The 21198-nt window shown below is 39.3% G+C and overlaps 3 protein-coding genes across 9 annotated transcripts in view; all 3 read right to left on the bottom strand.

Moving 5' to 3' along the window:
- Window positions 1-49: 49 nt before the first annotated feature.
- larp4ab (La ribonucleoprotein 4Ab) lies at window positions 50-12205 on the bottom strand. Of its 6 annotated transcripts, none has more exons than XM_046029203.1 (15): window positions 11747-12205; window positions 9760-9898; window positions 9176-9413; window positions 8509-8645; window positions 8076-8179; window positions 7634-7744; window positions 7218-7271; window positions 5455-5667; window positions 5126-5226; window positions 4397-4624; window positions 4011-4062; window positions 3707-3859; window positions 3470-3603; window positions 3192-3381; window positions 50-2752 (listed from the first exon to the last, which is right to left on the bottom strand). In XM_046029203.1, the coding sequence occupies exons 1-15, from the start codon at window positions 11747-11749 to the stop codon at window positions 2375-2377; spliced, it is 2235 nt and encodes a 744-aa protein (XP_045885159.1). In that variant the 5' UTR covers window positions 11750-12205; the 3' UTR covers window positions 50-2374. The 6 variants fall into 6 exon arrangements, with proteins under 6 accessions (XP_045885159.1, XP_045885160.1, XP_045885156.1 ...); XM_046029204.1 differs by lacking the exon at window positions 11747-12205 and adding an exon at window positions 10645-11089; XM_046029200.1 differs by lacking the exon at window positions 11747-12205 and adding an exon at window positions 10209-10361.
- A 1356-nt stretch (window positions 12206-13561) lies between these two features.
- On the bottom strand, window positions 13562-15843 carry pfdn5 (prefoldin 5). Its single transcript, XM_046029224.1, has 6 exons — window positions 15692-15843; window positions 15233-15335; window positions 15071-15102; window positions 14880-14954; window positions 14637-14742; window positions 13562-13929 (listed from the first exon to the last, which is right to left on the bottom strand). The coding sequence occupies exons 1-6, from the start codon at window positions 15755-15757 to the stop codon at window positions 13844-13846; spliced, it is 468 nt and encodes a 155-aa protein (XP_045885180.1). The 5' UTR covers window positions 15758-15843; the 3' UTR covers window positions 13562-13843.
- Window positions 15844-16774: 931 nt separating this feature from the next.
- espl1 (extra spindle pole bodies like 1, separase) overlaps window positions 16775-21198 on the bottom strand; it is a 15139-nt gene continuing 10715 nt past the window's right edge. For both annotated transcript variants that reach the window (XM_046029193.1, XM_046029194.1), the window contains exons 25-32: window positions 19805-19927; window positions 19464-19613; window positions 19148-19315; window positions 18909-19013; window positions 18716-18831; window positions 18519-18602; window positions 17713-17877; window positions 16775-17261 (exon numbers count right to left, since the gene is read on the bottom strand). In XM_046029193.1, the coding sequence (XP_045885149.1) occupies window positions 17060-17261; window positions 17713-17877; window positions 18519-18602; window positions 18716-18831; window positions 18909-19013; window positions 19148-19315; window positions 19464-19613; window positions 19805-19927 (1113 nt within the window). In that variant the 3' untranslated portion in view covers window positions 16775-17059. The remainder of the gene's footprint in view (window positions 17262-17712; window positions 17878-18518; window positions 18603-18715; window positions 18832-18908; window positions 19014-19147; window positions 19316-19463; window positions 19614-19804; window positions 19928-21198) is intronic.

Below are 21198 nucleotides of genomic sequence, written 5' to 3'. Positions count from 1 at the left end.
TGATGATAACTTATTCACTTCTTGATAAACACACACACAAAGACATGACTGTTTAAAAAATAAATTTTTATTCTCCTACATTGGGCTCAGCAATAAAATATTCATTTAATAAACCAGTGTGGCTGAAAATTTCAATACCATGTTTGATTGTGAGAGTTATAAGCAGTATTTTGATATAAAACTGAAATTGCATCGACAAGAACAAAATAAACTGTATCCAACACATAATGGACAAAGCATGTGAGCGTGCACACACACCACACACACACACACACACACACACCACTCCAACCAGCCCCAGCCCCGCAGCTACATCTATAAGATTTACATTGGACAAGATATAGTGTCGGTTGTTATAAACGGATAATGTTGAATTTTGAAAACCAGCCTTGTTCAGTGTGAGAAATGAATGTGCTCAAAATTCTTGCACTCTGTATACCGAAATGAAACACCGTAAAAGGCACTGCGGGGGTTTGGTTTGAGAGAACAGTTCCATGTAGTCTGAAGCAGAAACAAGCGCTCTCTTGCACACACAAGTTATCACCATGAGACAGACATATTTACAGAAGACAACTGCACTACTGATTTTAAAGACAAAGTACTGTACACTGCGGTCAAGCCCCTACAAGTGTAGGACTCAAACACTTATCTAAGGCAAAATGTTTAAAATCTGTAATTTATCGTCACCCAATTTTTGTTCATTTTCAACACAGACTATTCAGATGAAATGCATATAAGCACAAGCTGAGCATTTCTGTGCGACACCTTTCTATTTCTTACTTCTTAAATGATTAAAAGCCTTGAGATCAAAAGATTGTGAATTTCCATTCAAAGCACTACAGGTGAAGGCATTTTCTGCTCACTGTTGAGCCAGAAGGGGCTGTATGGAACGGTATCCAATTCACTTGCCCACAACAAAGTTATCTTTTCTCAGATCAGTCCACACACCAATTTTCAAATACTACAGAAACACTGAATACCATGGGAAAAAAATCCTTACAAATGAATAGAAAATGAATGTCGTCTACAGCAGGTCAAAAAACAAATGTGTATACAAACTCAAGGAAAGCTACCACATGAAGACAAAAATCAAGCTTGAAAGTGGTTTTATGCCAAAAGTTGTACATTCAAAACAGATGCAGGAAATCAATGTCACCAAATCAAGTTTAAACACAGGCCATGGCATCAAACGTCAAAGAAGAAGAGGCAACAAAATTCTAATGTGGAAAAAACATCTAATTTCTGCTCCTGAGGTCCCTCAGATCATCAAATACGTTTGAGCTATTCACATGCAGACGCTAGTCAACGACGACGGACAGCTCATTCTTCAAGATTTACCATCCTACTCTAAAAACTTTCCTGAAACTGAAAATACACAAATATTCATATCTTAAGCCAGGCCTGAAGCCAAAGTTAGTGGTGTAACCTCTTGCTTTGTGAGACAGGCACCAGCATTACTGATATCTGATAAAACACAAAGACGACTAATAACCCTCAGCATTAGTAGGTTATTTGGCTACTATTCTCATGGTTATTTATGTTCTATACTTCTTACAAGACAAAGTAATTAGCACAGGAGTTAAATCCCTGATTCAATCTTGCAGATCTACTCCTACAGAGCTTATTTCAAATGTTAGCAGTATCGATCCAATAGCTGCATCACAAAGAAAACTACTGTCAAAACACTGAATGACTATAGTCATTACATGACGCAATATTCTGAATCCATGTAACTTAGTATTCACCACCATCACTTGTGGAGCAAAGCATCACAATCATGAACAATTCTTTAAAACATGAATACCCATCATTAAAACTCAAACTTTCAGTGGTTAAATCACCCCCAACCCCCCTGTTTCTGATTCTGTCATGGATTCTATTCCATTTAATAAATAACTCCTCCATATATCCTTGATATAAATGCACAAAAAAAGTGGAAATCAAGAGTCAAGATGAATCACATGTTGACAATAACCACTCAAAGAAATGAAATGTGTCTTGTCATTTTGGATGTTCACAACACCTGCTAAATGTTAGACTACTTTACATTTAAAAGTAACATGATCCTTCTTTCTCACACACACACACACACACACACACACACACACACACACCTTCTGATAACATCATGGTGATATTACTTTAAGCAAAGTATTTTTCATCACCACAATAGTCTGCAGGTCTGTCAGCAGACCATACGCTTTTTCCTAAAGAGGGATATCTTACAGTCTTCCCAAATAATTTCAGGTCTGCAATGTCAAGAGATTAGTTGAAAAACTCTGTCAAATGAATATAACATCTGTCTATTTACATATATTATATATTTACATCCATATCATTTGTATTTCTGTTTTAGAGGTTCTTTTTACTTTAGTTATTTTGTTGACTTTGGGGGAATGTTCTGTTCTTTGCCACTGCGTCTGGCTCCCCTCTGTGGGGAAAACTGTTTGCCAGTATTCAGGCCTCTCTGATGCTCCTGAATCTTCAGCGCTGTACCTCCAGACCTGACTTGGCCATTCGCCCCTCTGAAGGAGCGCAATGGTTGACGAGGAGGACGGTTGTCTCTGGATTTCTCCGGCTTGTCTGTAGCGCGCCTGGAGTTGGGCCTAGGCTCCTCAACCCTGTTGACCTTGAGCTCTTGCAGGGGTTGGCTGGCTGAGGAGGCTGGAGGGGAGGGAGAGGCCATATGTGCTGGGGGCGGGTCCTTGGCCCTCCTCTGGCACACCTCTGCATAGCTAAGTTTTTTAGGCTCCTGGTTAGAGAATAATAAGAGATAAAAACGGTTATGGCACATGTGAAGACCATATCATCCAAAATATTAACACATTACTCACACTGACCATTAAGATCAATGGCATAGAAGTGGATTACGCTGCAGTGGTAGTTTGAAAAGTGTACGTTTTTTTTTTGCCTCTACTCTCAATTCACAATTGGAATCCACTGAAATTGCTGTGAATCCAGGCTCAGCTGCCTCCCTCCATAAAGAAGCAAGCTACAAAATGTACAGAGCCAGTGGATACACCTACAAGCAATGCATACTTAGACTAGACATTTTCAGTGGTATAATCTTTCAATTTCATACAAGTTTTATACAATGGCTCCATGTTTTTTGCTACAACAAACTAAGCACTGTCTAAGTGGCTCTTGGAATGAGTCAACAGGGAGCTATAAACTGATGTTGCAAGCCTTACCAGCTCTGATGTTGGAGTTGTGAGAGAGGAAGTTGCAGTTATGGAAGGTGCTTCTGTAGAAACCGACCGGCTGCAGGTGAAGGGGGCATGTTCAGAGGCTGCTGGGGAGGTAGCCTGCGTGGACAAGGAGATTTTTCCCTTTGGAATAGGAGGTTCAGCCTTATCCTCTTCCTTTGCTGGAGGAGAAACACTAAAATCGACATAACAAGCAAAAGTCATTCTTCATGTAAATTCCCTTTTCGTTCAAACTAATTTTATTAACTTGAAATTAACCTTACCTTGATACTGGTGGCACTACTGTGTGCGGTGTCACAGGAGCAGGTTGAGCAACCGGGGTCACAGAATCGGGTTTGCTTACAGCATCTTCTGAGATGTTTGTGTGTTGGGTCTCGTTAACCTCTTGGCTCACAGACTGAAATGATCATGGATTTAAAACAATGATGTGCATTTATACAACTGTCAAACACTATATTCTAACTAAAACCCTAAACTAGCAAAGAGGACAAGATATCTACCTTGTTGGTCACCTTTAGGCCACGGACAACATCAGAAAGGCGCATCTCTGGCGTAGTTTCTCCCCGCTTGCTGAACACAGACCCCGGCAAAGGGGGGAAATTGGAAGCTGCCAGGTCAAACTTCGGCGGAGGGGGCACCACAGGGACAGGCCTCTGAAATTTTCATTGCAGTTAAAGTCAAACGTAAGATAAACATTATGTGAAGTGGGCCCAAATATACTATAGTTAAAGACAACTTTTTGATAAGGAGGTCAGAATCACACTTTAAGAAAAAACAAAACTGGGTAAAAGGAAATGTGCTTACTGGGGAATGTTCATCTTCTTTTTTCCTCCTCATACCTCTGTGGCTACCTCTCCTGCACCAATAGACAGATCATTTAGTTTAGAAAGTTTTACACCAGAAAGTTACATTTACATGTAAGAAACACCACCACAAGCAATGGCTTTATTTATTTAGTATTTCCCTGGAACTGATTGTGAAAATCAAAAACAAAATTGATTGTTTCCACTAACTGCGTAAAATAGACAATATAACTTTCAGATGTGAGCAGAAAGGGACAGGACAAGAAGTAAAAATGTGGGAAATTATCCCCACCGCATAACAAACACCTCTATGCACATCAGATCGTCACATTTTTATTGTAAATCTCCATCTCCATAGTGTTAATAGGCAGAATAATATTCACTCACCTGCCCCGTCCAGCCCCGCTCAGATATCCACTGTGTATGGTGGCCTGTGGAGCGTCTTTAAAGCTGAAGGAGAGCAGAGAGACTGTTGTTGAAGTGGTGCCAGTCAGTGTCCCTGATGTCTGGAGGGGCTGTGGACTCATGGGAACAGACAGGCCATCCATCAGGGTCCCCGGAGTCAAAGAAGAAGGGGGCACGTCTCCAGGCCTAGGGTGACCCTTAACATGGTTTCTGGGCATGCACAAAAGGACACACATACTGAATGTCAGCTCTACCATTAAAAAAAACAAATAAAAACAAACAAAAAAAAAAACACACCCCACACATTTTGATACTTAGGGTTGTGCTAGTATAATTAATTACTTATTAGAGAGGGTAAGATGGTCGGTGCAAATGCTTGTGAACACTTATTTCGTTTCTAAATGTCATGCATCTCCATCTATAAATAGTTTTTATAAAGAACTTGCTTTGATTTTTTTTTTGGAAAATAATTTGTACAAATTCATCTTCCAAAAACAAAAGATAGATAAACTAGTACACCTGAAACATCTTAAATGTATTAATGAGATCAATTTTCAGTGCCTTATAACTTGGGTTTTATTCATGCTAAATTAATTGGAAAGAGTAGTTGTGATTTGTTCTGCAATTTAGGTAGAGACTGTGAAAGAGGTCATTTAGACTGGACAGCATTACTATGAATGAGAGAGTTATCACGTCATGACTTGCACCTACCGCATCCTGCTCATGGGTCGATGGTTGATAGAGCTCGAGTTTCCTTTGTAGTTCCCTGAACTGCTGTAACCACCCATGAATCCACTGTTCTGGAAAGGTGCCTGAATATCACAAAAGCAGAAGAAAATCAAATTAGACTGCTCCAAACAAATCTCTGACGCTCTGAACAACACATATGTACAGTATGTGGACGGAAGCTGAGAATATCAAATGCAACAGACACTGCTGTGACCGCCTTGATATAATATAATTTTAAATAAACCTAAATTATTCTCAACAAAAAGAAGTTTGTAAATTTCTATTTTTTTAGGAGACATTCAGGTCCTTACCAGTGGCGTTTCAAAGTAAGGCATGATAGAAGGGTTCCAGGAGGGAGACACCACAGGGTAGACAGGGTACTGCTGCTGAGAGCTGTACACCTGCTGCATGTAGACTGGGGAGCCATACTGAGCCTGTGGTTGGGCATGTTGACTGTACACACTCGAGTCCACACTGTGGAAGACACTCTTACCAAAGAATGTGTTAATGGCCTTAATGCGGGCCTGGAGGGAGAGGAAGGGAAAAGAAAGAACAGAATCAGGTATGTGTGCAAGGAGTGAAGCTGAGACACCTCCACTGTACCCATGATGAGTAGCGCTGTAGCTCTTAAAGATCATCCTTCAGTCCCCTCAGATCTCATAAACTCACGGTCATTAGGCCATAAAACACTGCACTGACAAGGGGAAAGAAGGGGGGAGGGAGAGGGGAGAGTAAAAGAGGGGAGTGAGGGGGGGGGGAGTAAAGGAGGGTGAGTGAGAGTAGATGCAGAGATACAGCAGACTGATAGAGAACTACAGATGAAAAGTTTCTCCCAGCCAGCCACAGTGCCTATGGGTCCTTCCAAGCGCGATACCGATCATCACTGGGGTTTAGACAGGGCCGTTAATACATCACAGCAGAATTTGTTTTATCAGGTGGAAAAAGGGCACACAAGGTCAAATCAAAGTCCAGCTGAAAATGGGTGTATTAGATACCTGAAATGCAAAGTTAAATGTCACACCATGATAAGAAGGGCAATCAAACTGTCTGGAGATATGGGCGTGCAACAGTTCTAACAAACAACTCCTTGCTTATCAAGTCTCTGTACACACAAATCCCAAGGTCACTCCTGAGGCTACGGCTTAGCCTAACAGCCTAGCCTAAAGAGCAGTGACGTGACAGCTAACTCATAACACGACTAAGGCTCCTTCCTGCTGTCTAAATAAATAAGTGGTGATCCAGCCCGAGATAAAAACTTCACTTAGTAGCGTACTAAATAAAGTCAATCAGTGGTTGTTTAATTGACCCTTCGCTAAACCCCGCCCCCCTTAGTTACTGCTGCTAAATCCGACAAACTGTTGACGCTGCCACTGTCTTATTACTGCACTCCCCAGAGAACTATTGTCAAATTAGTTGGAAAAAGCGATCTCAGACAGAAGAGATTGCTTATTAATACAAGAAGTAGACAGTTTTGCAGTTGCATTATGGATTTGAAGGTTGTATTCAGGCTGTCGAACTGACTCAAACAAACGTTAAAAAAAAATGAAAGATAGAAGCTAAAGCCTACCGATCACACAGTAACGTTACAAGTGAACCACCACATCCCGACGATTGAGACAAAAGACAACTATATGAACAATCAACACTGTTCCTGTAAAGCTGGGTAGGCCTCTATGCTTTTATTACAATGATTAGAAAGCAGAACAGCAGGGATTTATTACATTGAGTAGGAAGTTAGATAGCATTGGCTAACTAACATTAGGACCGATCCACAGCCGACATTATTGTGGATTTATTTTAGGTTTTGGAAAGAGTATAAGTCGTATTTTTCCTATCAATCTCTCTGGGTAGCAACTATAACTATTACAAGTGCCCCAGGAACAGTGTTTGACCATATCTTAGAAAAATATAGCCAAAAAAGCTAGAAAATGACTCTTTTTACATTAGAGTCAATGGAGCGCATCCATGATAGTGTCGGACTTCAGTTAGACTGAGTCCTATACTGCGCTGTTATTGGCCAGCTGTGTATTCGGGGCGTGGCTTAGCAGAGGGTCAATTCAGTGACAGAACTCACCATGATTGGTTTTCCCTGGAACATTTTTACCTCCTCTCTTAGGTATCTGTAAGCCTGTGGACAAAAGAAGAAAAATTCTCAATCCTGTATAATTGTTCCCTTTCAAATACAAAAATAACTTACTAAGCTTCCCTTCCCTCACCCCCCAGAGCACAGTCAAAAATATTCAGAGGTTATAACTGTGTCACTTGTGCATAACAAGATGAAGATGCTGTAATAAGTATATTCTAATAAGCAATTTCTTGATAGCATCTACATTTAAAATGCTGCATGTAACAAAGCGAACAGACCGTTGTAATCAAGACAGTGGCTATATTGTACATTTCCAATGTTAAAATAATACATTATAAATGACAAAATAAAAGTATAAAATTTGCATTCAACCAAAAATGTATTTTATTAATGTGGAGACGTACCTGAAGTGCATCCATATCTGACTGAAAAGTTATGTACCAGTTGCTGTTGTGTGCAAACTCAGCACTTAACACTTTTGGACAGTTTTCACTCTTAAAAAGAGCCTCCACTTCCTGTGAAAGAGATGCGAGGCACATGTTACACATTTCTGCCTCCAACACTGAACTCATACCACATCTCCCCTTATGCCGCACTGCAGCTGCTGTGACAATAAGCTGTCAATGAACCACAATAAACCCACTACAATAAATAAATCCACAGTTTTTAACACCAAAATGCACTGACGCAGGTAATGCACCATCTCGCTGACAGCTGCTTTGTCTGACCACAGTGTAAGAAAGCTCAAGCATGTGGCAGCACTTCATTTGTAGGACTTACTGGTCAGTGAGGTAGGGGTGGTGTTGTGTAGGACAATGCTTAGCATGCAGCATGAACTTTCTTTACCTCGACTGGTGTAGTCTCTGGGACCTCCCTCAGAATAATGATGCAGCGACTGTGATTTGGTCGAACCTTCTCTCCAGTTTCATCAACTTGCACCATGGGAGATGCTGTAACAAAGACACAACCTAAAGATAAGCGTTTTCACCATCTCAGTGTCTTTATCAACAGAACAAAACCCTGGTCAGCAGATCCATGATAAAAAACATGAACGTTAGCAGAAGTGCTATGCATCACAGGAAAGAACCGGGTGTCTGCACAAGTTTAAATATACCGAAATTACCCTTTAAGATGTGCACTGTTCACACAAAACCCATTCCACTTATAAAACTTAAACTTTTTAACTCTCAAGTTTTGTATAGATTCAGTCTGAAAATTAAAGTGTCAATGAATCTGCAAGCATTTCTCATAAATACAGGGAGAACAGCAGCGATGGTACCTCGCAGAACATCCAGAATGAGGTCCATGTCAGTGGTAAGGGCTTTGATGTCCTCCATGCAAGCAATGGTCCAGATGGGGACAAACTGATCAATATCCATCTGGGAGATCAGGTACAGGTCCTTCGAAAGGTTCTCTCTGAAAACACCCGAAACAGCATTGTACTAAAATCAATCAAAATGTCTTTGCTACATACTTTGTCTACCAGCTCTGCCATGTTAAGAGAATAATTAAAGACTCATCTCACAACATTAAAACTCTGATATAAAGTGTAGGGGAGGACGGATTCATTTGGTGCTTCAATTATGAATTCTGCCAATTTATTGCTCACATTTGTGTTTTATTTTAAGATACTGTTCAAAACATAACTCTTTTATCTACGTTGTAAGAATGTAGGAAATTGCAGATAGCCTAGGACAGAAATCCCTTTGTTAGGCTAACTGTTATTAAATTGTATCATGGTTAGCACAAATGAATCAAGAAAAATGGAAAGTGCTTTCAAATTGTCAAATTAAATAATAAAATTCCATAAATGGCTGCTGATAGTGCACACACAAGCTAGTTCAACAAAGTATATATGTGCAAGTGTAAAAAGAACAGGAATTAACACTGGAAACTGCAATCTGTGGTATTATAAAAAAGACTTTGTACATTGCTATACCACTCACCTTGAAAAGCAGAACTCGAGCTGTTTCTTCAAAGACTCTCGTAGGTTCTCCTCAGCCATCGGTTGTTCCTTAGAAACCTCATCATCTATGGCTGACTCGTCAAAGACCAAATAGCTCAAGTCAAGGTGGTCAGTGCCATTCACAATGCCCTCTGTGGGTATTGGAACATAGTTGGCAGTGGTGTCAGGATATTCAGTGTTGTATCCTTTTCCCCCTGAAGAGAGATCGTCGGAGTAACCTAAGTGAGAGGAGACAAGTGGTAACAACATTGTTGTGAAATAACTGTCATGTTTAGACATCATCTAATGCTCTGAACAAGCTTCGTCTTTGCTGCGTAACCCTGAGGACGAGAGATACAATGATTTCCTCAACATATTGTCTACTGTAATTATCTTGGTAATCTTCAATAAATACTATACATGTCTATGCGTGTCACACATGGACTATCCCCATACTTAAATGTTGCAACAGTGCAGGAGAGACATGGGTTTGGTTTACATTAATGACAAAGTTAGAAGGAGAAAAATTAGGAAAAACTGACATTAAAAAACATTCTCAGCACAGAGAACTGAATAAGCTCATACCATCTGTCATCTCAGCAGGAGGAGGGTAGGTCATCAGCCAAGGTGAATCCTCTGTCCCCTCTGGGATGTCATTCTGGTCAGCAGGGATCTCCTGCCACACTTTAGCGTTGGGGTTCAGACCAGCTCCCTTTGTGGTAACCTGCATGATTATAAGAATATACTGTGATTTGCAGAAGACAGTTTCGGGTACAGACATTACACTGCATGTTACAGGAAGCACAATACTGCAGTTAGAGCAGGAAAGCAGTGTTATGATCCAGCAACTGATTTCAGACGTGTGATATCAGTCATTAGAAGAAATTTGTGTTCTTGGTAACTGTTAGTTTCCAAAAGTGGAGCTAGGACTTGGATGCTAGACCAGTAGAATTGTGGACGGAGGTGTAAAGAGTTGTGTAGTGTAAAATTGCCAAGTGGTGTATGTGTATAAAGTACTATTAGGCAAAAAGAACCTCTTTTAAAAGCACCTTCCCACTACCTAGAATAAATGAATTACAGAAAGCTCTTGTGAACCGCAGCTTATGTGCATGCTTTCCACAACTCCAGGTAGAAAAATAAAAAGTCTTCAAACAGGATAATTTGTTTAACATCAGTCATTCAACATTTTGAAAAAACCCTGTGAAACAAGGTAGATTGATATGTAGATTCAGATGTCCTAGTTTTACCAAATAACATGAATATCACAGATCAATGTAATGCATTTATTTAAAAACCAGAGTGGAACTTCGGGAAAAATATCAACATGCAATGACAACGTATTGAATAAGCTATGGAAACTGTTTTTACACAAGCATTAGTAACTTGAAGCATTTTTTAAGTTACTAATGCTCAATATCAAACCTGAAAACAGGTTTAAACGAGTACAACATTCAGAAGTAACTCCCTTACACGGATATTTCACAGCCAATCCAATGAATGAGGCAACTTCACCCGAGATCCTGTAATACTGCTTTCCGTCCTTGCGAGGCCTCAGATCGTTGCACACAAAACAAAACCATCCGAGCTCAGGTTTTCATTGGCTCCCTCACCACTCTCACCCCGCCTCTCAAACGGTCACATGCAACCATACATGGCGCAAAATCCGCCCCTGAGCTTCAGCGTGACTTGAACTAGGCAGTTTGACCTGTCATCCATTGCAAAAACGTCAAAAGTGTGCTTCTGTCATTGACACTACACCGCCATACGAATCTGTCTCTGACCTTTTGGTCCTAACTGTCGACTATCCAACATTTAGTTACAACTCAGCTCGGCTCTGCAGCCAAGAACAGTAGCGTTACGTTGGCCGGGAAGAAAGAGCACATGGTGCCGACGTGCTCATGCAACTTAAAACGTGCGGCTACATTTGTTTCTCTCTAAATCCGATTAAATAGAGCTGATTGTGGGTGCTGTTCGACTGTAGTGAATTGATTTACAATGTTAAATCATCCCAGATTGATCTCCTTTCAAAGTTGACGTCTCCGCAGCCATGACCTTTGTCACGGACTCTTTGATAACGTTAGCTATTTAGCTACAGTTGTATAACAGCTAACATTTAACTGAAATCACGTGCAGCAGTTAGTTTCTACGTAAGGGAATTAAAATATGTTTAGTGCCACTTGTAATGCAGCGACTTGTCACAATATTCCCTAATTCAGCATGTTCTTCAACACGTGTTTGCAGGGTAGCGTTATGTTTGGCTATATTTTGACTAGCGAAAATACACGCGTTTAGCTAACTAACTTAGCTTAAGTTTACTAGCAGACCAGTCAGAACCGGCCTTTCTTTAAACTCCTAACCTAATATGTTGGATGCGTTGACAATGACACATGTTTACCTGTACATAGATACAGCCATAGTGCGAAGCTGACTCACTAACTAAAGTGTAAAGTTAATACTACAGCCAATAAATCCGTTTGGTCGCGCTTCAGACAGCACGAGACACACGGGAGGAAGGACGCAAACAGGTTGTCGCATGTTAGCTAGCGTGCTCGTTTCCAGGCCCAAAACTCACCATGCTGCTTTGATCCTCGCCTTCGTTTAACGTCCTCTTCAGCTCAAAAGATTCTAAGTGCTCAGTTGTTGTTGTTGTTTTTCTCCTGCGAAGGGTTTTTAAAAATATTGACGGCACTTGGTGGGCCGTTGTTGCTTTCTCCCTGGTAACGTCACTCTAACGGCCGAACGTGCTCCAGTCCAAACGGTGCAGACCACAACTTTGAAAGCTTCTTCTTTAACCTTGTAACACTAACTACTGTTTCCCTGTGTTTACTCAAACATTTCCCATTTGACGAAAAATGTTCCTCGATTCCTCAACACCGCTCCTTCACTTAGTGACAGCTGCGTCCTCTGTCTGCCACCGACCGTCCCAACAGGCTGCACCCCGCCTCCACCTCCCCGGCAACACCAACGCTAACACCGCAGCTTAGCAGCGACTGACCTCCCCAAGGGGAGAGTACGGCCGCAGGAAACGAGGCACTTGACCCGCCTTCAACTTGTATGACACGCGTGTGTATGTATATATTGTGCTATAACTGACAGTTAGCATTAAAGGCTGCACACACTGAATTATTCCCAAGCGGACTATAGGACATGACCCCATGCAAAGTCTGGTGCTGATAACGTTATGGCCAAAGTTCCGTCTTGCAACATCAAGGGAGAGTAATGTGAGCACTGTGTGTTTACTTCATATTTAAACAGTTTGAAGTAGGGCTGGGCAATAAAACAATAATGATCATTATCGCAATATAATTTTCCTCAGCACCATATAATAATTGTTCAATATATCGTCAAATACTTGGTTTAATTCATTTGAATCACGAACAAATTAGCACGTAATTTTTCTAATAAAATATTTATTTTGTTGAAGAAAAGGGACTGAAAAAAGATTTACTAATCATATGTTAAATTTTTTAACAGTTTTGAATGTTCTCCATCAGATTTGTTAAGTGTTCCACTGTTTGGCATCAAGTGTTTGTCCCATTCTGACCATAAAGAAAGGTTAACCACATAATCCATCTGGTTTCTTCAATTTTCAGTAAGGAGCAAAAATCAGCCTTTAAACTTGAAAGAAATAAAGATGTAACATTTATTGTGGTAATTATCGATATCGAATGATATGTAACGTTTTTATCGTGATAACATTTTTGGCCATATTGCCCAGCACTAGTTTGAAGTGACACAAATAATAATGGTAGATCTACTTATATGAAATTTAAACATATGAATCTAATAATTATTTTAAAAAAGCAGAACTGTTTAGGGCTGATAAAGTATAACTACAAATTGCAGTTGCGTTTACTACATGCTATCAAGGTTTCTCAATGATCAAGCCACTTTTATCAATTTAAAATCATTTAAAAATGTCCAAAAATCAGTCTTGCCTAAATATGCGAGGTTTACTTTCAGTACTGGAACTTATAAAAGGAAGAAGCTGTATAAAAGGCTAATGTTCATTGAAACTGTAATGAGCATATCTTGGAAGACTATGTTTCTGCTGATAATGATTCCACAGTATCTCTTACACAAGAACCATTCTCCTCTGCCATCATACCATCACTTCTGCCTTAAATCCACAGGTGATTTCACTTGTGGCTGATTAGACCTCTTCACAAGACTGTGTGAATGTGTACCGCCTTGGAGTCCAGAGACCTCATGTAAGTCCCAGATCTCTGCCCATCTTCAACCTGGGCAGTTTTAGTTAACCAGAATAAGTGAACACACCAACAGGTATCTTCTTTAGCACATGTTGAAGAAGATGTAGTTTACTTATTATATGATTTAAACAAAAAAAGGGAGGTCTGGTAGTTGATGAATACACAACAATGAAATCTTTACCTTTAAATGTGACCTCTTTAATTATGCAAACTAATTGGACACCCAATTCAATTATTTAAAAATTGTCCCACTGACATATGATCTCTTTGCCGTGACAATAGCCTTAAACTAGACTTCTAATTTACTGGTGACAAGGTTTGTGCATCTATTTCAGATACAAACAAAAGAAATTCTTTATTCTTCAGTATTTAACATGACTTCATTAGATTAATGGAGGGCATTTTCTTGTCCTACAACATGTACGTTTTTTGCACACAAACTTAAACAGGCGTTCCCATTAAGCCTTGGTGGCCCCAACCATCTGTGACGACTGCTGGCTCTGTTGTAGTTGCTGGATCTTCACGTTCATTACTTCAATCACAGCTGCAAGACAAAACACAATGTATTAAGTAAATAGGTGTGTTATATGTTTTGAAAAAAAAGGTTTGTTAACAATTTGTTTATTTTTCATCACTTTCAGAGGTGAATATATAAAGATTAGGAATGGCTACAGTAAAATCTGTTTTTTTGCCATGGCCTGCAAAATTCAGCAGAAAAAAAAGGACAGAGTCAAAAAAGGTTAATAAAACGGTGGCCTGAAGCATTATGTGAAACTTCTCCTGTTACTAACCTCATACAGCATGATCTGCACTTCCATATTTACTAATCACACCACTATATCACCTTGCTTGAGACTGTATTATTGACACCAGCTGTGGGTACTGTATATGTACTGATACTGCCTGTAAGTTTAATTGCTCTTGTATAATTTCTATTTTATTGTATTCTTACTTTATAGACATTTTATTTTATGTTTCTCTGTCTGTCTTCGTGCTGCTGGAACACCTGAATATCCCCTCTGGGAGATCAATAAAGCATTATCTTCTCTTTTACTAGCAAACTTATTTCATTTGTATTGTGGGACTTTGTCTTGTAAACCTATAGAAAGGGCTACAGTTCCTGCACTGTTCACCCAATATGGATCTGAACACTCTTAAATTAAACCTTATTGTTTGTCACATCCAGCATACAAGACTATAGAACCAAAACATATGTAGTCCAAATAGTTACATTCTGCACTGTATGCTTACCTTGTTTCATGGCATGTTTTTCCTGAAGGGCAGGCTGAATTTTCTCTATCTGCTTTGTGAGGAAGTCTATTTTGCGTTTGAAGAATGCCTTTGAGTCTTCCACTTTCTACAGAGACAGACAAATTAAGTATAAATTTCAAATGTACACATGTTAAGATAACTGTTCTACATTATTTGAATACATTTAAATAAATAATTTGTAAACGATAATATTTATGGATTTTCAAATGCAAATATATTTGCCTTTTCGACGTAGTATCCTGTCCCCACATCGACTAAAACATTGTCCACGTCGTGTAAGGATCCCGGGACGTACATCTGAGAAGTAGAAATGTCAAGGACAAGTACGCACATCTCAAGAGCTACATAACTTCATTTCAAGCAAATCACACAAAACATGAAATGCTGGGACTTCCACGGTACAGGAAGGATACAGAGCTGGTAAGTGGCACGAGCAGTTCTTTTCCTGCACGAGAGAGGACAAAGTTATTGTTTGTTATTCTTCATGACAAATGAAGAACCACTAGTAAGCTAAATTTATTTTCTCAATTATTACACTCTTTTCAAAGCCTGGTCACAAAACTTATTTTACTCACCTTTATTGTTCTTGTTCAGCACATTCAAACTCTCTTTTGCTTCAACATACTTTGTCTGGACAACTTTGAGCTGACCTATTGAAGACGTCAAGAACTCAATCTCCTGCAAAACATTAAAATGAACGACAAAAACACAACTGGATGTCAGATAAAAAACAAAGCGATCACACCCATTGCATACAAAACCACACCTGTCAGCTATCTGAATAACTCAAACGCACTGATTTACTTGAAGAATAACAATGTGCCCACACCTAACATTTTAAAGCATTTTTTTTTTACCGTTGAAAACGCGTGAAATATTAAGTTACACACCGGGTGGGTATTTAACTAACGTTAGCTTCAGAGGTGTTAGCTAAGTTAGCACACCCTCCCGTCTTCACGCAGATTATCTGCCTCATAAAGTCGATATCGAACAACACAGTCAAGACTGAAATACACTAAACCTTTTAATATTACCTGATCTAGTTGGGTTTTTAGTCCCTCTAATTGAGGCAGGGAGAGGTCTGTGAGATTCACCGCCATGTTGGAAGCGCGATGCCAAATGACCCTAAGTGATTGTGTTTCCGGGTCATTAGTCTGACACTCTGCCGCCTCGTGGACAAGACATGAGACGCACCCGCTACTTTCCCGAAGAATGTTGAACGTTTCGGATGTTTTAACTAACCTGTTTTATACAGTCTATGGTTTTAACTGAAACGCGCTTAAACTGTTTAATAATAATTTAATTGATCTAAACAACACCAACATTTTCATTTAAATGCATGACAGCCGTATAAAATAAAATACACGCATAGGTCATAAATAAAAAAAAAAAAGTTTCTAAAATGCATTATTTCTATCAGCAATAAAAATGAAATAAAATCTTTATTGATTAATCATTTTCACTATACCCCTAAAGATAAGTCATATCAGTGTTATGGTTACACTAGCTACATTTTAAAATGAAAGTTTACTGTCCAATTGGGACTGAACAAAAGCGCAGAAAATTGTATATTTTTTCAAATAAAATTGCAAATAAAAATGGCATCGTTTAAGAAAAATCACAGTACAATTGAAATGAAACATTAAATGATCTCATTAATATTGGTTTTCTTGATAACCTTCATACTTCTGCTCTACGGCCATCGCTTCTGACCACCTCATGCAAATTGGCTTTTTTACAGCGGATGCTTCTTATACCACTTACATCCAAAGTAATGTCATGTTGAAACCTACAGTCTATGGTTGAAACATGACAAAAGCTTCAAATAATGAGGTAAAAGTATTCAAAAGAAATCCCTGTTAGCCAAAACCTCGGATTCTATCAGTTAGGAATTAGATCTACAGCTTTTAGTTTTAATGAGAATAGTACCTCAAGGAAATATACACTGTAAGAACAACTATGTGTATTTGACTTGTTCCCATAGTATATTGATTGTTCACATAAAACACAGCAGATTTTTCTTGTTCAAAGATTATACAGAAAATAAAATTTTTCAGCTGCCCCCAGCTCTTCGCAAAAATGTGACTAGATACAATTTCCACAACGCAGACACTGACTGTGCTTGAGAACACATTTATTCAAAAACTGTTGTTCAATCAACACATTAAATGCATTCAAACACTTATTAAAAGTAAGCAGGATATTTAAAATCATTCACACTATCATAACATTGGTTTAAAAATGGAAGCGTTGGATTAAATAAAATGAAATGCAGTACTTTAATTGTACCAAAACAAGGTTTAAAATTCAAGTTAAAGTCACATCCTTCAGCTTGTGTGCTGAAACAATAAACTTAGATACTGCATAGATTGTATACATGCTGTTTTTAGAAGAATTTCCACCTACAGCAGGTGGACTGGTAAACCATAGACAACAGGTGCAGCTCCTATGAGGTGTTTCAAGTGTGTGGCCTGACGTGATGGACCCATATAATCCAGGAGGGGAGCTCCAGACCCAGCGGATAACCAGGACTCCAACAAGGCTTTAGTGAAGCGATCAATATCCCGATCGGTCACATCCCACAGGTTTCCCAAAACAAAGGGGCTAAGGAGGAAAAATAAAATAAAATAATAATTCATGACAGACACCACAGGAGTCTAGAGCATTAAATTAAATTATAACTATTCCAAATACCAACCCATTTATATGCCTTATAATGTTGTAATGGTTTCCACAGAAAGACAGGGGTCTTATTTTCCGCAAACCAGTCAAAAATATGTTTGGTCTCTAATAGTACTGAGAAGACAACATTCTTAGATGTGACTCCTGTTCAGAGTACTTGACATTATCTACTGCATATTGTTCAGCGGTGTTGTTGTGAAGTTGATATTTAATGTGGTAAATGAGATTCATCAAGTTGCTGGTATTTAACCTTCCCCCTCAAAAATAAAATAATTCCAGTGAAGTCTGCTAGTGAAGTCTACAACAAACATTATATATTAATAGGACAGTATTAACTAATTCATATTCAATTGCAAGTAAAGACATATCTCACCATCCTGCTATGAGGTAATTGAGGATGATGCCTTGTCCTTCCTGATCCCCACGCACTGCCAGCGCAGCACTACTGCAACCAAAAAGTAGAGAGGCTGCTCTCATCTGCCGCTTCAGGACAGCCTGACTATCTAGGAACCGTGCACCTGCACCGTGTCCCACGTAACTGCAGCACCCCGGGGTAAGAGGGACATAGAGAAGATGTAAAGTAAAACAGATGTACAAATCAAAGAGCTTAATATACAGCAAATAAAAAACAAAACAAACAAAAAAACAGTGTTTGTTAAATTTTATCCAACTCAGAAGACAACTTCTGTCTTAGTTGAACAGACAAGGGTTTTTAATAGGGCTGCAGCTCATGATTCATTTCATTAGATTAATCTTCTAATTATTTTCGCAGTTAAACAATTAATCGTTATGTCTATAAAATGTCAGAAAATAGTGAAAAATGTTCAAAGGTTTTTGGAGTCCTAGGTTACATCTCATCTATAAAGTTGTTAGTTTCCACTGTCCAAAAGCTATTCTCTTTATTCTCATATAAAGATGAAGAAAACCAGCAAATGTTCCCTTTTCAATTAATTTTTGGCATTTCTGCTTTAAAAATGACTTCAAGGATTAATCAGTTATCAAAATTGTTGCAGATCAATTTAATAATCCTGATTGTGTCCAATCCAATGCTTTACAAATTTCAGTGCAAAATATTGTATTCTATAGAACTGGATTTTGAATGAACTTATTATTTTCAACATCTAACACTGTTATTATTTCCTCTCCCTATCAGACTATTTAAGATTGTCACAAACTCACATGTAAAGATCCTTATTGGCAACTGCTTCTTCCAGCTGACCCGAGTCAGGAGCAACTCCACACACACCCTCCCAGTCCGGTTTACTTCAATTAGAACAGTAATGTAATAAATGGGAAGGAAAACAGACCCGTGACAGAAAGACATGCAGACAAATCAAATGGATCACTTTTAAAACGGTTATGAGTACTGCTCTCACCTGCTAAACCATTCCTTGAATCGGTCTTGAGAGTGTCCTAAATTGGCGTCAGGGTCCAGCACATAAAACACCTGCCTTGTATCCACACCTTGCTTCAGGATAGACTGAGACTCAGTCTAAAAGGGAAGATTAAAATATTTAAATACATCTGCACTACAGGGAAAATTGGCACAGTAATGGCGCTTAAACTCACCTCTTTCTGAATGCTCAGTCCAATAAGTGAGTGCAGGGAAGGCATCCGGCTGACAGAGCGAGTTCTTAAGATGGAGATGCTCTCCCACGGCAACTTCTGAAGGTACTGCAAAGGAAACGGGACACAAGTCGATACCTTAGCATTACAGTGCTTTGGAGATATTCTCTCTCAAAAAGCCCATTTATGTACAAATCAGACTGTAGGTAAATTCAATATTTAATAGAAATGACGAAACCAACCTTGTCCAGGATGAGAACCATGTGACTGTGGGGCTCGTCTCTGTCAGCGAGTCGAGACACAGCTGTACGGAGAAGCTGGTCACACTCTATGTCCCACTGTGGAGAAACTCCCAGAGCAAATCTTTTAAGGTCTTCTTGGGAGAGCACCGGAGAGGCAGACAGCACAGCCTGAAACACAACTAAGTAGTGTTAGTGGTTGTTGCTTTGCTGTTCCTTTTCCAGCTGATTCTGAGACCAAGACAGAAAGGAAGGTCAGATGATTAAGGTCCATGGAGAAAAAACAACAACAACAAAAAAAAAAAAAAGCACCACACACCTTCAACATCTCCTCACTGACTGTCACTCCCTTTGCAGACAAGGACTTGCAAAGGTGCTGGGTCTGTTTGGTGAGCTCAGGATGCAATGAATGGGGTAAGAGAAAGCTCCTCCAGCATCCCAGCAATCCCTCCATCTCTGTCAAAAGTTGCTGAAAGATGGTTTAAAGAACTTTTAAGAGACATTTTGTAATCAACTTGACTAAAAATGTTGTTTGTGTCCTGTTTTCGTATTCTACATGTGTTAGTGAAAGTGTATAACCTGAAGTTAAACTAACTTTATAAAACGGGCATTGTGAAGCCCTCTGACTTCCCAGCAGTACCCTCGTTCTTCACCACTTACCTCAACACGAGAGTCGAGCGCCCGGCGGCCCTCCCACCACTTGGCTTTCTCAGACACACAGCTCACGACCTTCTGTTCCACCTGAATACTATCTATCTCCTGCACCAGCCAACTGATCGGGTGCTGAATAACACAGAGACACAAAGACAGAATTTTAAATCTGGGATGTTAAAGGAGACCTATTATACTACATTTCCAGGCCAATATTGTAGTTCTGTGACTCCTCTATGGCAGCTTTGCATGATTCAAAGTTACATACATACATACATACATACAGGCCCTATTTCAGCCTCTGTCTGAAACAATCTGTAGATGCTCCTGTCTCTTTAAGGCCCCCCTTATTCAAACTGTGAAAAATGCAGATCAACGTTTCCAAAAGTCTAAGATGATGTCCTCAAATGTCATATTTTCAACATAGTTGCAGATTAATTTAATAGTTCACAAGTAATCAATTAATCGTTGCAGCTCTAGATAGATGACTTTATATTTAATTCAACTACTGCTGCAGTAGATATTCTCTCTTTCAGTTAGGCTGCTTGATACTGCTGGTACAAAATGAGATTGTAAGTATGGCTACATTGTAAAGTAACTAGCATCTCCATATTGCTAAAGCCATGTATTTACACGACAACTGTCTGGTTTCAGATTGAGGCCACCATCCTGTATTATTCATTGTCTTCACCTGCTGTTTAGATGTGGGGATGTGAACGGTGACAGGGACAGATCCCTTCTCAAGACGTGACAGTATGATGCTGTCGCCTATCTCACCAGGTTTTACTCCAAGCACAGACATCACGCACACAGTCACCCCTGAACAAGATGCACAGAGGGAAAGGAGAAATTACATAAACTTATCAAGCACAAAAGCATCTATTAATCTGAATGAAATCAGGATATGGACAAGACAAGAAAGTGCAAGTACAGTTTACAGTAGCATTACTGGCATGTGCAAACCACATATTTGGCTGGAATCAAATATGAAAGTGGATACATTTTGCTGAGATCAAGAGAGTATAGTATTTTTTACCTGGGGGAAGGTGTTGAATTTGTTGGATAAATTCTTGACATTGGCTCTTGGGGAAAGTAGAGGAGTCAGCGGTTGAGAAAGAGAAGACGTTCTCCAACTGCGACAACCTCTGTTCGGTGCCGTTCTTGGATTCATCCAGACTCAGAGAATCCATCTTGTCTACTAGCTCATTAGACACCTTTCTCAGCTTTCTGTTCCACATCAAAGCAATGGCAATGTTTGAACACAACTTGTAATACAGTAAATATAAAACAAATGTTAATCAGTCGTCAAAAGTAAAATGTATTTTAATCAAGTTTGAGATATTTTGTTGAAATATCTTTATATATAGACCAAAGTGTTGGTAAGAGGGAATTCACACTATTTA

This window comes from Micropterus dolomieu, linkage group LG18 (assembly GCF_021292245.1).
Source record: "Micropterus dolomieu isolate WLL.071019.BEF.003 ecotype Adirondacks linkage group LG18, ASM2129224v1, whole genome shotgun sequence".
Classification (NCBI taxonomy): Eukaryota; Metazoa; Chordata; class Actinopteri; order Centrarchiformes; family Centrarchidae; genus Micropterus; species Micropterus dolomieu.
The sequence above is the reverse complement of the archived record's forward strand: the minus strand, read 5'-3'. Positions and strand labels throughout refer to the sequence as shown.